This window comes from Etheostoma cragini, chromosome 10 (genome assembly GCF_013103735.1).
Source record: "Etheostoma cragini isolate CJK2018 chromosome 10, CSU_Ecrag_1.0, whole genome shotgun sequence".
Classification (NCBI taxonomy): domain Eukaryota; kingdom Metazoa; phylum Chordata; class Actinopteri; order Perciformes; family Percidae; genus Etheostoma; species Etheostoma cragini.
Genome location: NC_048416.1, coordinates 27,412,330 through 27,427,997, shown reverse-complemented (window position 1 = coordinate 27,427,997; position 15,668 = coordinate 27,412,330). Strand labels below are relative to the sequence as shown.

The following is a 15,668-nucleotide window of genomic DNA, read 5'->3' as shown; positions in this document are numbered from 1 at the left end:
AGCACTTCAGTCATAAAAGCTTCACGAGCTCGCTAGTTTGTTGTACAACATAATAAAATCTGGTAACATAAGAGTAGCTTCTGCAATTTTGTTTACATGCAAATTTAAAATCTAAGATTTACAGTGTGAATATATCTGAAAAAGCTGTTAGCATTAAAGAGACTCATTCCCTCCAGCTGAGAACGGTGGACGGTATAATACACATGAATGTAAAATCAATGTGAGAATCAAAACTAACTAAATGACTTCCCTCAAATCTAATATTTGTAGTTTGATCGCAGTTGACTTCTATAACAAGTTTTGCATTTAAGCCTTTTGAGTGTTATTTATTTACTGCTCTTGCTTTTCTTACATTTATAAATTGAAAAAAGCATTTTCTTGAGGAAGGACCCTTAAACCCTCTGCTAAATAGGAGTTTCCACACACCTAGACAAAACCCTGGCTATGTATACTCTATCTAGACACTGAGCTCTGTCCTCCGCGTAGCTAAGATAAAAGCCTGGACTATAAATCAATCAACTTGAGTTACTGCAGCGTGCATGATGGATTGCGATGAGTGTTGCTCCACTGATTCCACACCAGTGTGAATCTCCAACTTTGTTCACCGCCCGGTCTTTTAGCTCGCTGTCAGTTCTGAGCAGTCCCTTCTGATCAAGGATGGTAATTACCTTCCACTGTCGCCTTGACTTCTTTTGCTCGGCTCGCCATAGCGGCTTTCCATTCAACCGCTACAATTTCCATTTCAAAGACTTAGAGCAACAGTTATGCAGATATAAAAGACAAGTAGCAGGAGTAAGTAGGTCTGATCTCTAATGTGTTTTTTTATTAAAAGTCTTGGTTCTGAACAGAGCACACTGTTGAGAAGCCACTGAGATTCATGGCAGCCCATTTGCTAAGAGGGAATTTAGTGCACGCAGGGTCTTGTTTCTCCAGGAAGTGTCTCTCAAGTAATCTAAAACCGCACGTGAGGGACTTCTCAGATGACCACGTTAAGAAATTCCTTTTGAAGCCCTTTCTGCTCAGGAAGAATCAGGCAGAGACACAATCTTGCATGCATGAGTCAAGAACCAAAACCCAGGAGGTTGACTCTCGGGAAAGACTGAAACTTGCTTTTGAATGATCCAAGAATCAAAATGATGGAATATTCCACACGGATGCACGTGGATATCACACCGATGACAAGCGCCCACAAGGGGAAGCATCCTACTTTATTTCAAGTACATATCACGCCTTTTTTGGTTATCTGTGGAGAATTATTCATGTATCCCGAATACTACAACAATTCAACATTCTCTTTCAACGTGCCATTTTAACATTGTGCACTCTGAGATGAATCTTCCTTTCCCTCGATGATTCCAAAAAACAAGTCAATAAATCTTGGAGACACATTTTTCATTAGGACTCCTGCAGGAGTCTAACTGGTTCCCTCTGTTTGCATTTTGATGGAAAAGGTGCCCGCGTTCAGAGCATCAGTCGTCAAGTTAAAAAGGGCACTGATGAGCTGGCAACGCAGGAAAAGCAGAAAATGATAAACCAGACATGTAATCGCCAGCTTCATAATTCGAGGTGGAACTTTAAATATGTGCCCATGTGTTACCAAGGCCTCTGACAGTCAATCAGACATTTAGCACACAAACAATCTGCCATGCAGAAATAAAGAAAAGGAATAATGCTCAAACAGGATCATGTGCTGGATTTGGCAAGAGAGAACTAGCGGGTTTACCACGGATATTTTATAAAAAAAGTGTATAAATAAAATCACCACCACGATACCAAACTCTCTCGGTCTCATGATGTCTTTTCTTGTCAGCAGAAAGCATATAAAAAAGTGTGACACAGCTGGCACTTCACAGTGAAGAAGGACTTGTGTTGTGAAATGTCAATGCTGCCACTACAGAACAACTTGAAAGCAAGTTGAATTCAATTGCCAAGTTTCAGGGAGTCAAAAGGTGCCATGTGATGCTGACAGTGTCGACCCAGATACACGGCAGAGAGTTCTGCTTTTCTGGGATCTGTGTTTGCAGTAAATACACAAAAGGACAAACTGAGATTAGACAGAAATTCAAGACGAACGGCTCACCAGATACCAAAAATGTAAAGGAAAACAATCTGACACTGTGCTGATAACATGACTGGTGGCACAAAGTTGAAAACAAATACTGACATTTAAGATAGCATCAGTCTGCACAGTAAAGTAGAACATCCAATAATCTTCTTTTTTTGTTATTCTGAACTGGAAACATTTTGAATTTTAAAGATTAGCCTGATGGCGGCGGCGATCCCCAGTGAGGACTCCCATAGATGAAATCCGCAGCTCTCAGATTTGATAATTTCAACAGTAAATTAGGTTATTTTTACACCTACCTTGTTTGGTCCGTTTAACACAAACCCTGGAGCGTTGTGATTGGATAGTCCGGATTTGTTTGATGGGAACGCTCATACGAACTCTGGTGCAGAACAAACAGCTCCAGTCCACTTGTAAACGGGGGTCTTGGGGTCGCTTCCAAGTGAACTAGAGTTGGGTTTACTAGGGGGCGCTTTCACACCGGTCTTGTTAGGTTTGGTTGAATCGAACTAGAGATTGTTTGGGCAGGTGAGAACGCCACAATAGAACTCTGGTGCGTACCAAAAGCGGACCAAACAAGTGTACCAACACCTGCATGAAGAGGTGGCATCTTAAAATTAGAAAGAGATTTAATGTCTCCACAGCAGCAATAAAAAATAAATTACCTACCAGTTCATGGGAGCATAAAACTAATTTAAACTTCCTTCAACGGAATAATAATAATAATAATAATAATAATAATAATAATAATAATAATAATAATAATAAAAAACTCTTCTTGGAGAGCTCCATGTCTCTTGTGAACAGAACACACACGGACACCCGCGTCTTTTCTGTACTGGTTTTTCCTTGAACCAGTTTTAAACTTGATGCTGCAGTGTTGCTAGGAGCCAACACATACTAATGGAAATATACCACCAGTAACAGAACATTGTAGTTGACACTGTAAGCTAAAATGTATTCATTCTGTTTTCACTGCTAGCTTTTTGTCCTTCAGCACTAAATGGAAACACTCCTATAAAGTATAAGTACCTCAAAAAAGCACTAAAGTAAATGTACTTTGTTACAGTTTATCAGCGGATTGGCTTCACTAGCTACGTGTGTATAAATACTGTGTATTGTGAACATGCTACAACAGAACAGCTGTAGGATGACAGAACCATATAAAACATGCCGTAGCAGAATGAACATTTGGCACCAACAAAGAGACTGCATCTGCTTATAAAGATCAGTGCTTTAGGAAATCATACAAAAGAGTACATCTGCCACGAATAGTTCCCAAATAAATCCTTTTTTCTGTCTGCACACAGACATAAATACCTGTAAAGTTCCCCAGTCCTTGGTGCTGTTGGTGGACACAATGAGGCCTTTCTCCTGGAATGTCTTAAATCGCAATGACAGTTTGAAGTCCTGGTTGTCCTCATCCATCCCGTGAAGATACTTCAAGTAGGATTTACCATCGAACTTGACTGCAGACTCTGAAACATAAATACAAACCGATAGTGAGCCAACACAGCAGCCTGTGTGCAGAAGTTGTAGACAAAACATGTCAAAATTTGATAAAGCACTGTGTGACTCAGAGTTATAACTCCAGCCAATCGCAGCAGCATGACAGAAAGACACGGAACTCTTACAGTGTGACTTTCATACCTGTCAATGATCTGTAAGCTTGCTGTTATGACCTTATGATTTAATAAATACACAGTAATTTACACAACAATACGTGAAAAGTCATAGTTTTGGGACAGAAATAGAGTTCTGTTTTAACAAACTGTAGTCTACTACAAGAATTTTAAGATTCTTGGCCATTTTTCGATAGGACAGCTTAGACATGAAAGGGGGGAGAGAAGGAGAATGAGATGCAGCTAAGGGCCGCAGATTGGAACCGAACCCGCAGCCCATACGGCGAGGACTAATCCTCTGTATGTGGGCTCATGCTCTACCCAGGTGCCCATTCCGACTTCTTTTAAGATAGGCATCGCACCCCACAGTCTCTGAAAAGTGCTCTAAGCGATGTCACGCATGTTTTAGGCTAGAACATTTGTTGTCATATACAGAAAACATCTCCTCACTATCTGTTAGCTGCCTGTCCCCTGAACACACTGTAAAAAACATCTCCTCACTATCTGCTAGCTGCCTGTCCCGAGAACACACTGTAAAAAACCTCTCCTCACTATCTGTTAGCTGCCTGTCCCCTGAACACACTGTAAAAAACCTCTCCTCACTATCTGCCTGTCCCCTGAACACACTGTAAAAAACCTCTCCTCACTATCTGCCTGTCCCCTGAACACACTGTAAAAATAAACATGGTCTCTGTAGACAGCCCAGGGACTACCGATGATGACAAAAACAAACTGTGCCAACCTGCACCACGAAGCATCCACAAACAGGGTTCCAGCATTCCAGCAAAAACCAACAAGAAGAATTTGGGGGTGGGGGTTAGTGCGTGAAATGAAGTAGATTTCTCCATCCCTGCGAGTCTGAATCAAAGGTAAGATGCAAAACACCTTAGAGCACCTTTAAGCCTGAAGGGGTATCCAATATAGTCAAAATATTGCTTTTTTAGACATTCAGTAGCTCTTCCATGAGTGAAGAAGACTCCAAACAAGCTGAATGAAGCAAGCAATGAAAGTATATCCTAAAGAGACCCTAGGTGTCTCTTATTCTGTCCTCACACCACTAATCCTCACGGGACTGCTGACACAAATGACTGAGGAGGATCTGACAAGGTGGGACTGCTGCTTGGCGGTTTACCATGTGCTATCGCCTGGGATAGAAGCAAACAGAGGTCCAGCATCCCCACTAAACATGGTGTGAGTGATTACTCCCTCAGATCAATGTGTCTCAACAGGTATGAGGAAGATGGCTCTTTGATCTCTGGCAGCAACAGATACAAGTCTTCTTCAAAAAGCAAGAATTTAATCTGATGGAAGATGGGTCTTTATGCTTGGAAAGTCCACAAGATCTGAGCTGAAAGTTACAGAATAAACTTTCTTCTTCTATTTCTAACTGTTACAAAAAACAGAGACAGTATTTACTCAGCTCAGCCTCAACTGACATGTCAGAGTCTACACCTGACAGGATGAAGATGAGTTGCAGATGATGACAGTACGGATCTATAAATCTCCTTGTTTATATTACCATTGTATCCCCTAGTTGATTTTCTAAATATATGTTTTTAAATAAATAATACATTGTGTTTATCTAGCTTTGAACATTTTAACATGCCACTTTCCTGCATGTGCTTTGACTTGAATTTAATGTACATTATCTTTTGTAATTCTTAAACTTTTAAGAACAAATGAAGACCAAACCAAAACATAAAAATGTCGATTTTTTTTCAACTTGGATTGAATCAGATTTCTCCGACTCTGTTTTCCTCGGTTCCACCTTCCTGTGCATGTACATCTTTGCATAATTTATCAATAAAAGGTTCCTCATTTGAATGTCAGGATAATGTAATTTATATAAATAGAGATAAAGATAAAGGCAAAAGCGCACAAACACACACACACACTAACACCCAAACACATACCGTTACAGGGGCAGACACTCTCCCATGTGTGTTGTGGGGTGATGTAACCGGCTCTGGCGGTGGTGAAATGGCTCAGTCTTTCATGGGTTAGTCGCACGGCGTTCCTGCAGCCTCGCGGTGGACAGCCGGTACCAAGACAACCGTTGTGTCTCACCCTGTGGATGCTGAGGCCCAGAGAGTCCTCGATGTCTGATATCACACCTACATCAAAGAGATCAGGTTTTCAGAGGGCACATTTCAAAGAGACTTTTCATTTCACAGGGATTACTTCACTCACTTTGTGTCCAAAGTAATGGCTGCCAAAACGTACTCTATATATATGTATATATATATATTGAAGAAATGCACCTTATATTCATTGTTCTGTAGTTTAGCCTAACTGATATCTTCGGAATGGGATGCAATTATTCCAAAGCTAATTAGTGATGTTTTTAGGGGCTCAGTTTGCAAAGATGTTGAACTTTAATGTCATAGTCTTTTCTCAAATCAACCCCAGACAAGGCCTAAAGCATGTCAACTTTATATATATCATGTTTTTTTTTATTTACATATGTAGGCTTGCACGATGTTAATACTTATGTTTCTTTCTCCTTTACAATGGGGTGAAATAACACCTGAGACTTATTAGGCTAGTAGCTCCTTAACTCTCCAACTTTCCATCCTTTAAATGAAGTAGATTTCTGCATCCCTGCGAGTCTGAATCAAAAGATACAAAAAATATAAAACAAAACTGATATGAATCTAGATTTGTAATGCTAACTTTTTTCTCATTTATTCAAAATGTACTTTATTTTATATATCCCCCATATTGTGCAGTGCTCAAGCCCTGAATCAGTTCATTGTGACATTTTCACGCCATGGCCTAACATCTCTCTCAGTGTTTCTCAAATGGGGGTAAGTGTACCCCTAGGGGTACTTTGGAGGACTGCAGGGGGTACGTGAGATATTTAACAAAAATGTTTGATAGTTACACAACATAGTTCCTCTTCATGTAGACTTTTTATTCCTACCAAAATTGTGACATTTGCGTCGCCTTATTTGGACCTATTCTTGTCTTCCTTCCTTCTGTCTTATCTTTTCGAGTTTTTTTTCAAAGTCATGTGACTGTTTTTGATGTTTTTTATACTATTTTTGACCTTTTCTTGCCTGACATCCTTTCTTCTTTCTGACATCTTTTCAAAGGTTTTGTCTTGTCACAGTGTTTTTCTCCTTTTCTAATTAGCGTTTAAATGTTTGTTTTTTTTCGTTACAATGCTGTTGTCTAGCAAATATGTCGCTGACAGCGTTGTATTGCTCCTCTTTATATATACTTTTTTTTCTACCAAAAGTGATTAGCGCTGGTTGGGGGTACTTGGCTTAAAGAAACAATTCAAAAGAGGTACTCATTGAAAACGGTTTGAAAACCATTGATCTATCTTGTATTAATTGATTACCTGCGAGTCTGTTAGTTGGCAGGGACTGGACGAGTCCACCCTGAGGCCTCCAGATGAGCAGGGCTTCCAGGACCTGGGCGTCGGGTAGCTGCTGCAGGCTGGCCATGTAGATCTCATGTCTGGGTAAACCCAGAGCTTGTCCAAGGCTGCGCTGCAGGCCTTTCCAGTGGTCGCCCAGAAACTCCTCCGGGGACAGCCCGTGCAGCTGCAGCGTCAGGCCTGAGTCCAGTGCCCTCTGGTTGGCCGCCCACACGTGAACTCTGACCCCGGTCCAGACGCTGAACTTCCCGTCGGTCACGCTGACATTGAGGGAGTAGGAGCCCTCCTTCAAGTTTTCATCCGCCCAGATTTTGCCGTTGGCGTTGTCAACGGAGAACCTCCCCCCGTGTGGGTGTTCTGACACTAATTTGTAGGTCAGGACGTCTTGCAGGTCCTGGTCCGAGGCGTGGAGCCGGCCGATCACCCGGTTGGCAAACAGACCACTGGAGGTGGTGATGAAGACCTCCAAAGGCACTACGGAGGGAGGATACTTGCTCTGCTCAGTGACATTGATGTTGACCACACAGATGGAGGAGAGGGGAGGGTGGCCGCTGTCTGTCACCTGATTGGTGCATGAAGATGACATAGCACAAAGCTTAGACCTCTGGGAAATCACTGCTCTCTATAAAACTACAACAAGTTTTTTTGTATGAGTGAATTAGAACTGCATGATTTATTGATTTATCCATTAGTTGTCAAGTATTGACTTAATTGCCAAATATTTTGATAATTGATTCAAGTCTGATTCGTTTTTCTAATGAAAAAAAGTTGATTTCTCTGTCAGCTTGTTAAATGTGTATATTCTCTAGTTTCTTCACTCTGTAAACTGAGTATCTTTGAGTTGTGAGATTAAACAAGACATTTAACAACTTGGTCCTCTTGGACTTAAGAAATTTTTTTTTCACTATTTGCTGATTTTTAAACAACTAATTGATTAATTTAGAAAATAATCAAAAGGCAAGGCAGCTTTATTTATTTAGCCCATTTCAGCAACAGGGCAATTCAAAGTGCTTTAGAGAATATTAAAGAGCAGTTAATAACAATTAAAAATATAAAAGCAGATAAAATATGAGATTTTAGGACCCTAATATGGGATAATGTGTAAGCCGTTGCTTTATACACGTACTCCACCCGCAATCCTTGCCCGTCCCAGAACGGGCCGGTACCACCGGTCTTACTCCTTAATTATCTTTTTATAATTATACAGATTGTCATACAGTTACAACAACGCAACTTCAGTATAAGAAATAAACAATTATTTAAAGAAAGGCAACATCAAAAAGAAAGGTCTTCAGCATTGATTTAAAAGAACAGAGTTGCGGCGGACCTGCAGTTTTCTGGGATTTTGTTCCAGATATGTGGACCATAAAAACTGAACACTGCTTCTCCCTTTGATTAATTCACAATGAAAAGAATCTTTCGTTGCAGCCCTAGAATTGATGAATACATACAGTATCTATGACAAATGAGATCCAACTTGTTAATTAGTTAGCTTTAGAAGCTTTGTTAACATTTAGTCAGAGCCATGCTTGCTGTTTTCCAGTCTCTAGTCTTCGTGCTTACCTAAGCTCTCCGGCAGCCAACTTTAGCTCGATATTCATAAACTTATTTCCCAAAATGTCAAACTCTTCCCGCAGATTGGAGTTATTTCTATTCTTAATGAACAGTTTCCCTCCCATGGTATTTTAAATGCTGCGTATGTGGATTTACTTTACACCGACCAGCTGGACAAAAACAGTATTTAAGCATGGGAATAGTGGAAATAAGAAATGCAGTTATTGGGACTAAAATATCCTCCATCAGCAGTTTTGGATCCAAAAACATTTGACCCAGATACAAAACTCCATGCAATGCAATCCATTAATTTACATATTCAACTGTACATAAAAATGCTTCCTGTTCATTTAGTTGAACGTCCCTAAAAGCTGTGACTCATAATAACCGTTTATTATTTTTAGTGGAAAGACATACCAAGTTAAACTTTCTTAAAACCCCAATTATGGATTCAAGTTGAAATCTCATTTTTGAAAATATCAGCAATTAATAACTTTAAGAGCTCTATCTTGCACCCGGCGGAGAGCGGTGCAAAGCCCGTCCAAAATGCCAGTTGTCAATTTCCCGTCCAACGCCCACCTCGTTTGTATAGCAAATGCATCTGCGCCCATCTTTGCGCCCATGGGTGTGCTGCTCTTACAGGGAGGTGTGTTCAGGTGCATTCTGGGCAAATTGCTAACCTGGTATTACGTTAAATAGGAAATTACGGTTTCTGAGCCAGTTAATTCTATAGGATAATTTGGAATTGTTACAGCTCTACTAATCAGCGGACCATTCGTCCACTCAAAAGAAATATTACGTCACAGTGATTCAGTCTGTAATCATGGAGTTTTCACAGCCCTCTCACCTGTATCTTGAGCTGATGATGGGGTTTGACCTTCTTTCGGAGTGGGGCAGAGAGCGACAGCAGGCCACCCTGGTCGACGTGGAAACGGCGGTCCTCGTTGCCGCTGACTATGTGGATGGAGAAAGGCGGGCCGTTCCTGGGCGTGTCTTTGTCCGTCACCACCAGCTGGAGGATGCCGCTGCCGATGGACTCGCCCTCCTGCAGGAGACCGGGCGCATTAGTTCCCCTTTGTGTTCAACTTGAATTATTTTACTTCATTTATTTCCAGTTTAAAGCTGCGGCCCAACCTTCATGAAGATGACAATGTACAGTTATTTTTGTATACAAAGACAGACAATTGAAAACATTTATTAACCAATTGTTATTATTGGGTACATTTCATATTCACAAATCCAAATTTAAAAAAATACAAACCATTCTCTAAGGCATTATTATTATACTAAAACTCCTTGATTGATTCTCTGAAATGCTGTAAAGGGTAAATTAAATTCACTTTAAAAAAAGAGAACAGTTCTATTTTGTTGCCTTATTAAAGTTTTATTAGCATCGTTGAATATTGTGGTTTTCAAAGCCTTCACTTTTGGTGCATTCAAGGACACTCCGACACAAGCAATTCAAGAGTAATGTGCTTGAGCGCCCAAATTCATTCATCACGCTGCATTCAAATGTTTTATCTTTTGGATTGGCCTTTCCAACAACTTGGCTCATTAGTACTTAATACTTTAGGGCAGCTCACTGTATCAAAAGTTACCATATCAACTTTTGTTCCACAGCACAGTAACTTTAACCAGAAACATAATAAAGTCCTTAAATTGTTCACAGTGATGGATCACCCACCTTAAAAGAAAGTCTGTGTGTGTTTTCAAAGCCTGCTGACACTAATACGATGAAGGTGAGGTTATCAATCTAAACATCTTACAGCTTCCTTTGGGAGATTTGGCAATTTGGAGTTAATGGGCTACAACACGCAATTCCGGTATGGTCTTCCAAATTCCAATTAGAGCCTGCATCTCAAAACACGAAGAATGGCTTCATCAGAGTGTGAGGAATACAGAGTGAGTCAGGGTTATGATTTTGATTCCCTGTGCAGGTTGGTATTTTAAAGAGTGAGTCAGGGTAATGAGTAGGGCTGAACGATATTGTGTTTTAGGATCAACATCGCGATGTGTGATAGTCGACGTTGAGATGTTGAGAAGGAAACTTTCACCGTTTCTCCTTTTACATGTTTATTAGCGGCCAACCCTCCCCCTTTACGACAGGTAGCCATGTGGGGAACGTGTGTATGTGACGTCAGTCCGATGGGGTTTATTGTTGTGTTGGAATTGAGGCTCTCTGTGTGTAGAAAAGTACCGTAGGCAGCAGCTGCCGCTGACCCAGTGATGAGCATAGTTTTTGATGAGTAGTCATGAAATTTACAGTAGTCAGTGTTTTATGTTTTCTGCAAATACAAACTAATTCACCTGATTAATGCAACATAATCAGCCAGGCTAGAGCTAATATAGTAAGCCTAAAGAAACAAGGGGTCTGTCTGTCAACTAACATTACGGTTCGAAGCCACTGGAAACGTAACACTGATCTACTACAGAAGTCTGTGTCTGATCTAACGTCATTTCCACTGACTTGATTGTTCTTGGATACACAGAGTTTGTTGCTAGTGCACTTGAATTTATCTAACTAAGGAGCTGGCCCCGCTAGTCGACCACAACCTGAAATTAAGAGGAAGCAACATGCAGTCACTGTCCTTCACGTTAGCCTGGATTGATTATAACAAGAATACAATGGTGTCATGCTAGTCAACCAGCACATTTCTACCTGATGTCCCTCTCCAAAACCACTTCAGAAAAGTAACGTTATTCACTTCTTCTGGTGTTAAAGCATTAAAGTTCAACAAAGAATGGTTCACAATAAAAAAGATTCTTTTTCAATTTTTTCTTCTATGTAGATGAACTTCCCTACAAAATCACTGCAGTAGTTGAGAATGATTTATTATTTCCAAATGGAGCTATTTATGCCGTGTTTAAAAAAATTACTTTTTCATGTAGCAAAATATATTGCAGGGGAAAAAAATATATTGCAATGTAAGATTTTTCCAATATCGTGCAGGCCTAGTAATGAGTTTGATTCCCTGTGCAGCTTGGTAGTTTACATAGTGAGTCAGGGTAATGAGTGGGATTCCCTGTGCACATCAGTGGTTTAAGCAAGGGATGCTGGGAGCGATTTACCTTCCCACCCCCAGATAGTGTTCTTCTCTTCACCACAGCATCACCCCGGTTCCAGAGTTCCCCGTAAGGAATTAATTGGTCTTTCTCAGTTAAAAAGCTGTATAGACCACACGCACTGATTTAGGGTGCTCATGGGTAATTGTGAGCACTGACAGGGAAACTGTACAGTGGTGCGAGCCCATGGGGAGGATAAATATCCAATAAAGATAAAAAGAGAACATCAGGCTGAAGTGTGATGAGATTTCACTGAGCTAGAGTTGTCTCTATTGGTTTCACACAGGGTGAAAAAGGAAATCCACTTACTGAAAGACAAAGTAGGATAAACATTAAAGAGTGGCTGGTTCAGTGAGTTACGCCATGTAATACACCTGGCAAGTAGATCTTTAGAAAAACACATTTAAACACATATGTTTTTGTTTGTATAATAATCAGGGGGCCAAAGGCAGAATTTGTTCATTAAGCAGCTTGAAAGAACTATATGTTAATGTGAACTACGCAATATGTCGGAAAAACTTTCATTGGAATGCTGTTGAAACAAAGGCCAAATGTCACCTACATTTACTTTTCCAACTAAATTAGTCGAGACATCTTGAGGTCTTTTGACCTGTGAATCAATGTTTCTCCAAAATTCTAAACATTATTTTCTAAATCACCTTCCTCACCAGAAAAGTAGCAGATGCTGTTGAATTTGGGAGTGATACAAGCTCACATGGATTATTCATGTCTTGCTGTTTAGCATTCCAAAGTGAAGACAAACTTTAGCATTTCCAGGACAAGCAGTAAACCAACACAGATGCAATGTGATTCATCTGCTGCTTTTAGTCAAACTCTCAGGGCCAGATGCACTAACCCACTTCAGGCGTATATGTTTTGCAACGCGCGCGTAAAAGCATGGCGAGGTGTGTACGACATGCCGCACTGAGGTAAAAGGGAACTGAAAACAGCAAAAAGCGCTTTCCATGCCATGCATTGGCATTCACGGCAGGGTCAAAGGCAAATTGGGAGTTTTTACATAATAGTAGTTTTAATAATAGTTTTACTTAAGAGATGGGAGGGGAAGCATAAGGTGTGCCTAATTTATTCCGTGACAACGCTAATTTATTTTGCAGTGAAAATTGTCCCCCTCTTAAGAGCAGGTGTAAACCAGCTGCAAGCGGGTTTCCTCGCATACGCCTCCTGGTGAAATGGCAGCAGTTATCAGAGCAAGGCGAAGAAATGGGTCAAGCAGACAAGCTGAAAGGATTTTCGCCATAAAGATTTTTCAGCTGAGTGAACACAAACTCATTTAGTATTACTGATTAAGCCGCCATGCAATATTACAGTTACTGAAATAAATCAAACAAGACATTGAATCTCCAACTCAGCGTACACATTCCCTTCCAGCAGTTGTTAAACTCTGCGCTACATTACCAACATTGGCATCAGGATCATTTCAAACAGTCACAACATCAGCAGAGGGTATATCGGCACTCAGCCGTGTCATAGCACAAGTATTTAACGGTCCCATGACATGGTGCTCTTTGGATTATTTATATAGACCTTAGTGGTCCCCTTATACTGTATCTGAAGTCTCTTTCCCGGAATTCCGTCTTGGTGCAGAATTACAGCCACTAGAGCCACTCCCACAATCAGCTTTGCTTAGGATGTGCCATTTCTGAGTCTGTAGCTTTTGAGGGGGGGGGTGGCCTTTTCTCGTATGAAGACCATGATGTCTCTCTCTTTCTCATGGGTGGGCCAAATTATCTGGGCGGGCAAAGCAGAGAAAGGGGAGGTCACCTTGGCCCTTATGACCTCATAAGGGACAAGATTCCAGATCGGCCCGATGGCGATATAGTGGGCAGCAAGAGGCGTTGATTACCCAAAGAACTGCAGGTTTGGAAAATACAACACAAGCTAATGTATGACAGCGTGCGCTTTCTACAGGTTGGCCATGGCGCTACATGGCGTACGTACATCCGACCCTCAGAGCGTCAAATCTTCACTGCAACAAATGTCCCAGTCATAATAAAAAGTTGTCCAACAGTGACAAATAGCATGCAATGTCTACGGCAGAGACAACGCCTCCACTGCTGCTGATTGGCAACACTTGTTGGAGAGTAGACTGCAGCCTGCGTGACTGAAAGAACTCTGTGATAGTTCTGCTGCCAGAGGCATTAACGCATACCCATGAAAACACAAATTTGTACTTACAGGCACGTTGGCAACTACTTTACACTGAAGCGTGTATCGGCACAAGCTTTTTTACACATAAAAGTGCAGGTGAAAGTTGTTCACTCAAGCAAACTTAACCCTGTAATTAGAGGTTTCAGGTGAAAGGGTCGAATTGATGTCCTCCAAGCAACACACTCTCAAACACACTCTCAAACACACACACATGACAGCCGATCTTCCTGCCTCTTTGATCTCCACAAGGCTCAGAAACTGCTTAGGTTGTAGCACACACTTTTAATGAGGTCTGGGCACCACAGCTCTGATAGAGCAACACTCACAGGTCAGCATATTTCTCGCTGGACTGCGCTGGAGATGGAGTTATAATGACCCCAGAAAGATATGTTGAGAGAAAATGACAGAACTTCAGAGATTTCTCTCTAACTATCTTCAATCAGTACCTTAGGCAGCCAAGACGAATGTTATATTGTTTTTTCAGGAGAACACCTTAAAACTTGAAAACTTTTTTTATGTCACTGACCTAACATGAAAATGATTATTTAGTTCATCAAATATCTAAGTAAATATTTTTGTCCCTTGTGTTGTCCAATTCCCCCCCCCCCCCCGGACCCTAATGAGCCGGCGGTACTTTTTGGAGCTTTCTGAGTAACTTTTTTTTTCAACCTTCATAAGGTCAGTGTTTGTTGACAGCGTGGTGCCAACTTTTCTTTGATTTAACTGCTCCAGGCTGTGAACGTGGCTGGTTGCTTAACACAAAACCAAAGCTGTTTTTCACAACCAGAATACATTGCAATGAGTCTCTCAGACTTGGCTGAGGTGTCCAGCAGGGATCAAATAAATTATGAAAACAGTGTTAAGGGCAAAAAAAACAACTGTTGAGCAAATGAGCAGCTGACGGTAGCTGGGTGCAGGACAACTCCATCACCATGAACAGTTTTAATGTTCTATCAGACTATACTCAAGTGTCTGCTCTAATTTTCAATTTCGCATTGGGACAACTGCTCGCATTTCGGACTGTCCCAAATTTTTTGGGATGTCTGGTCACCCTAACACCGTAAGTATTGGAGGCTACGTATTTAGTGCATGCACATACAAACTTAAACTGGGTAAACCTATTTTTGATAACACTCTGCTCTATGTGATGGAAATAGAAGGGAAATGAGATGTTATCAGATAACTCAGAGATTTTGTAAGAAGTGTAGCACACACAACACAAACATCCAGGGTCTAAAATTTCTAGCCAAATGCTGATAAAATATGCAAGTAGGTGGTAGATTTGCTTCACTCACCAGCCAAAAAACTATTGTTATCCATTAAGTGGTTGGTTCAAAAACATTCACTTCAGGTTTGAAAATGTAACGCTATGGTTATAGTGACTAAAATGATCACAGTTTTTGGTACTATCACAGCATTTTCTTTAAAAAGTTTGCCTTTGGCAACAACTTTTTTCTTGCAAGTTTTGCAGACAGGAGAACTATCTTCAATCAACTGTCCTTCAGCAGTGTTATAATAACCAAAAAAGACCCATGCTTCAGACTTAGTCCTCTTTGCACTGGCTTGCACTGGTTTGCACTGGCTTTTAACACAAGCTGAGCTGTGACATTTTGTTGTTGTATTGACTTGAGCAAAGCTTTTTTAGTTGTTGTATTTTTGTTGTTTTTGGTATATTCAGTTTTTAGATGTTTTTTTCCGGATATTTGTTATGCCCTTTTATTATGTTGTTATCTACACTCACCGGCCACTTTATAAGGTACCCCATGCTAGTAACGGGTTGGACCCCCTTTTGCCTTCAGAACTGCCTCAA

General features: G+C 40.8%; 1 protein-coding gene across 3 annotated transcripts in view; it reads right to left on the bottom strand.

Annotated features, from left to right (window-relative positions):
• Window positions 1–15,668, bottom strand: part of fat2 (FAT atypical cadherin 2) — a 113,488-nt gene that overhangs the window by 20,170 nt on the left and 77,650 nt on the right. For all 3 annotated transcript variants that reach the window (XM_034883944.1, XM_034883946.1, XM_034883945.1), the window contains 4 exons: window positions 9,474–9,671; window positions 7,034–7,634; window positions 5,601–5,801; window positions 3,386–3,543 (listed from right to left, as the gene is read on the bottom strand). In XM_034883944.1, the coding sequence (XP_034739835.1) occupies window positions 3,386–3,543; window positions 5,601–5,801; window positions 7,034–7,634; window positions 9,474–9,671 (1,158 nt within the window). The remainder of the gene's footprint in view (window positions 1–3,385; window positions 3,544–5,600; window positions 5,802–7,033; window positions 7,635–9,473; window positions 9,672–15,668) is intronic.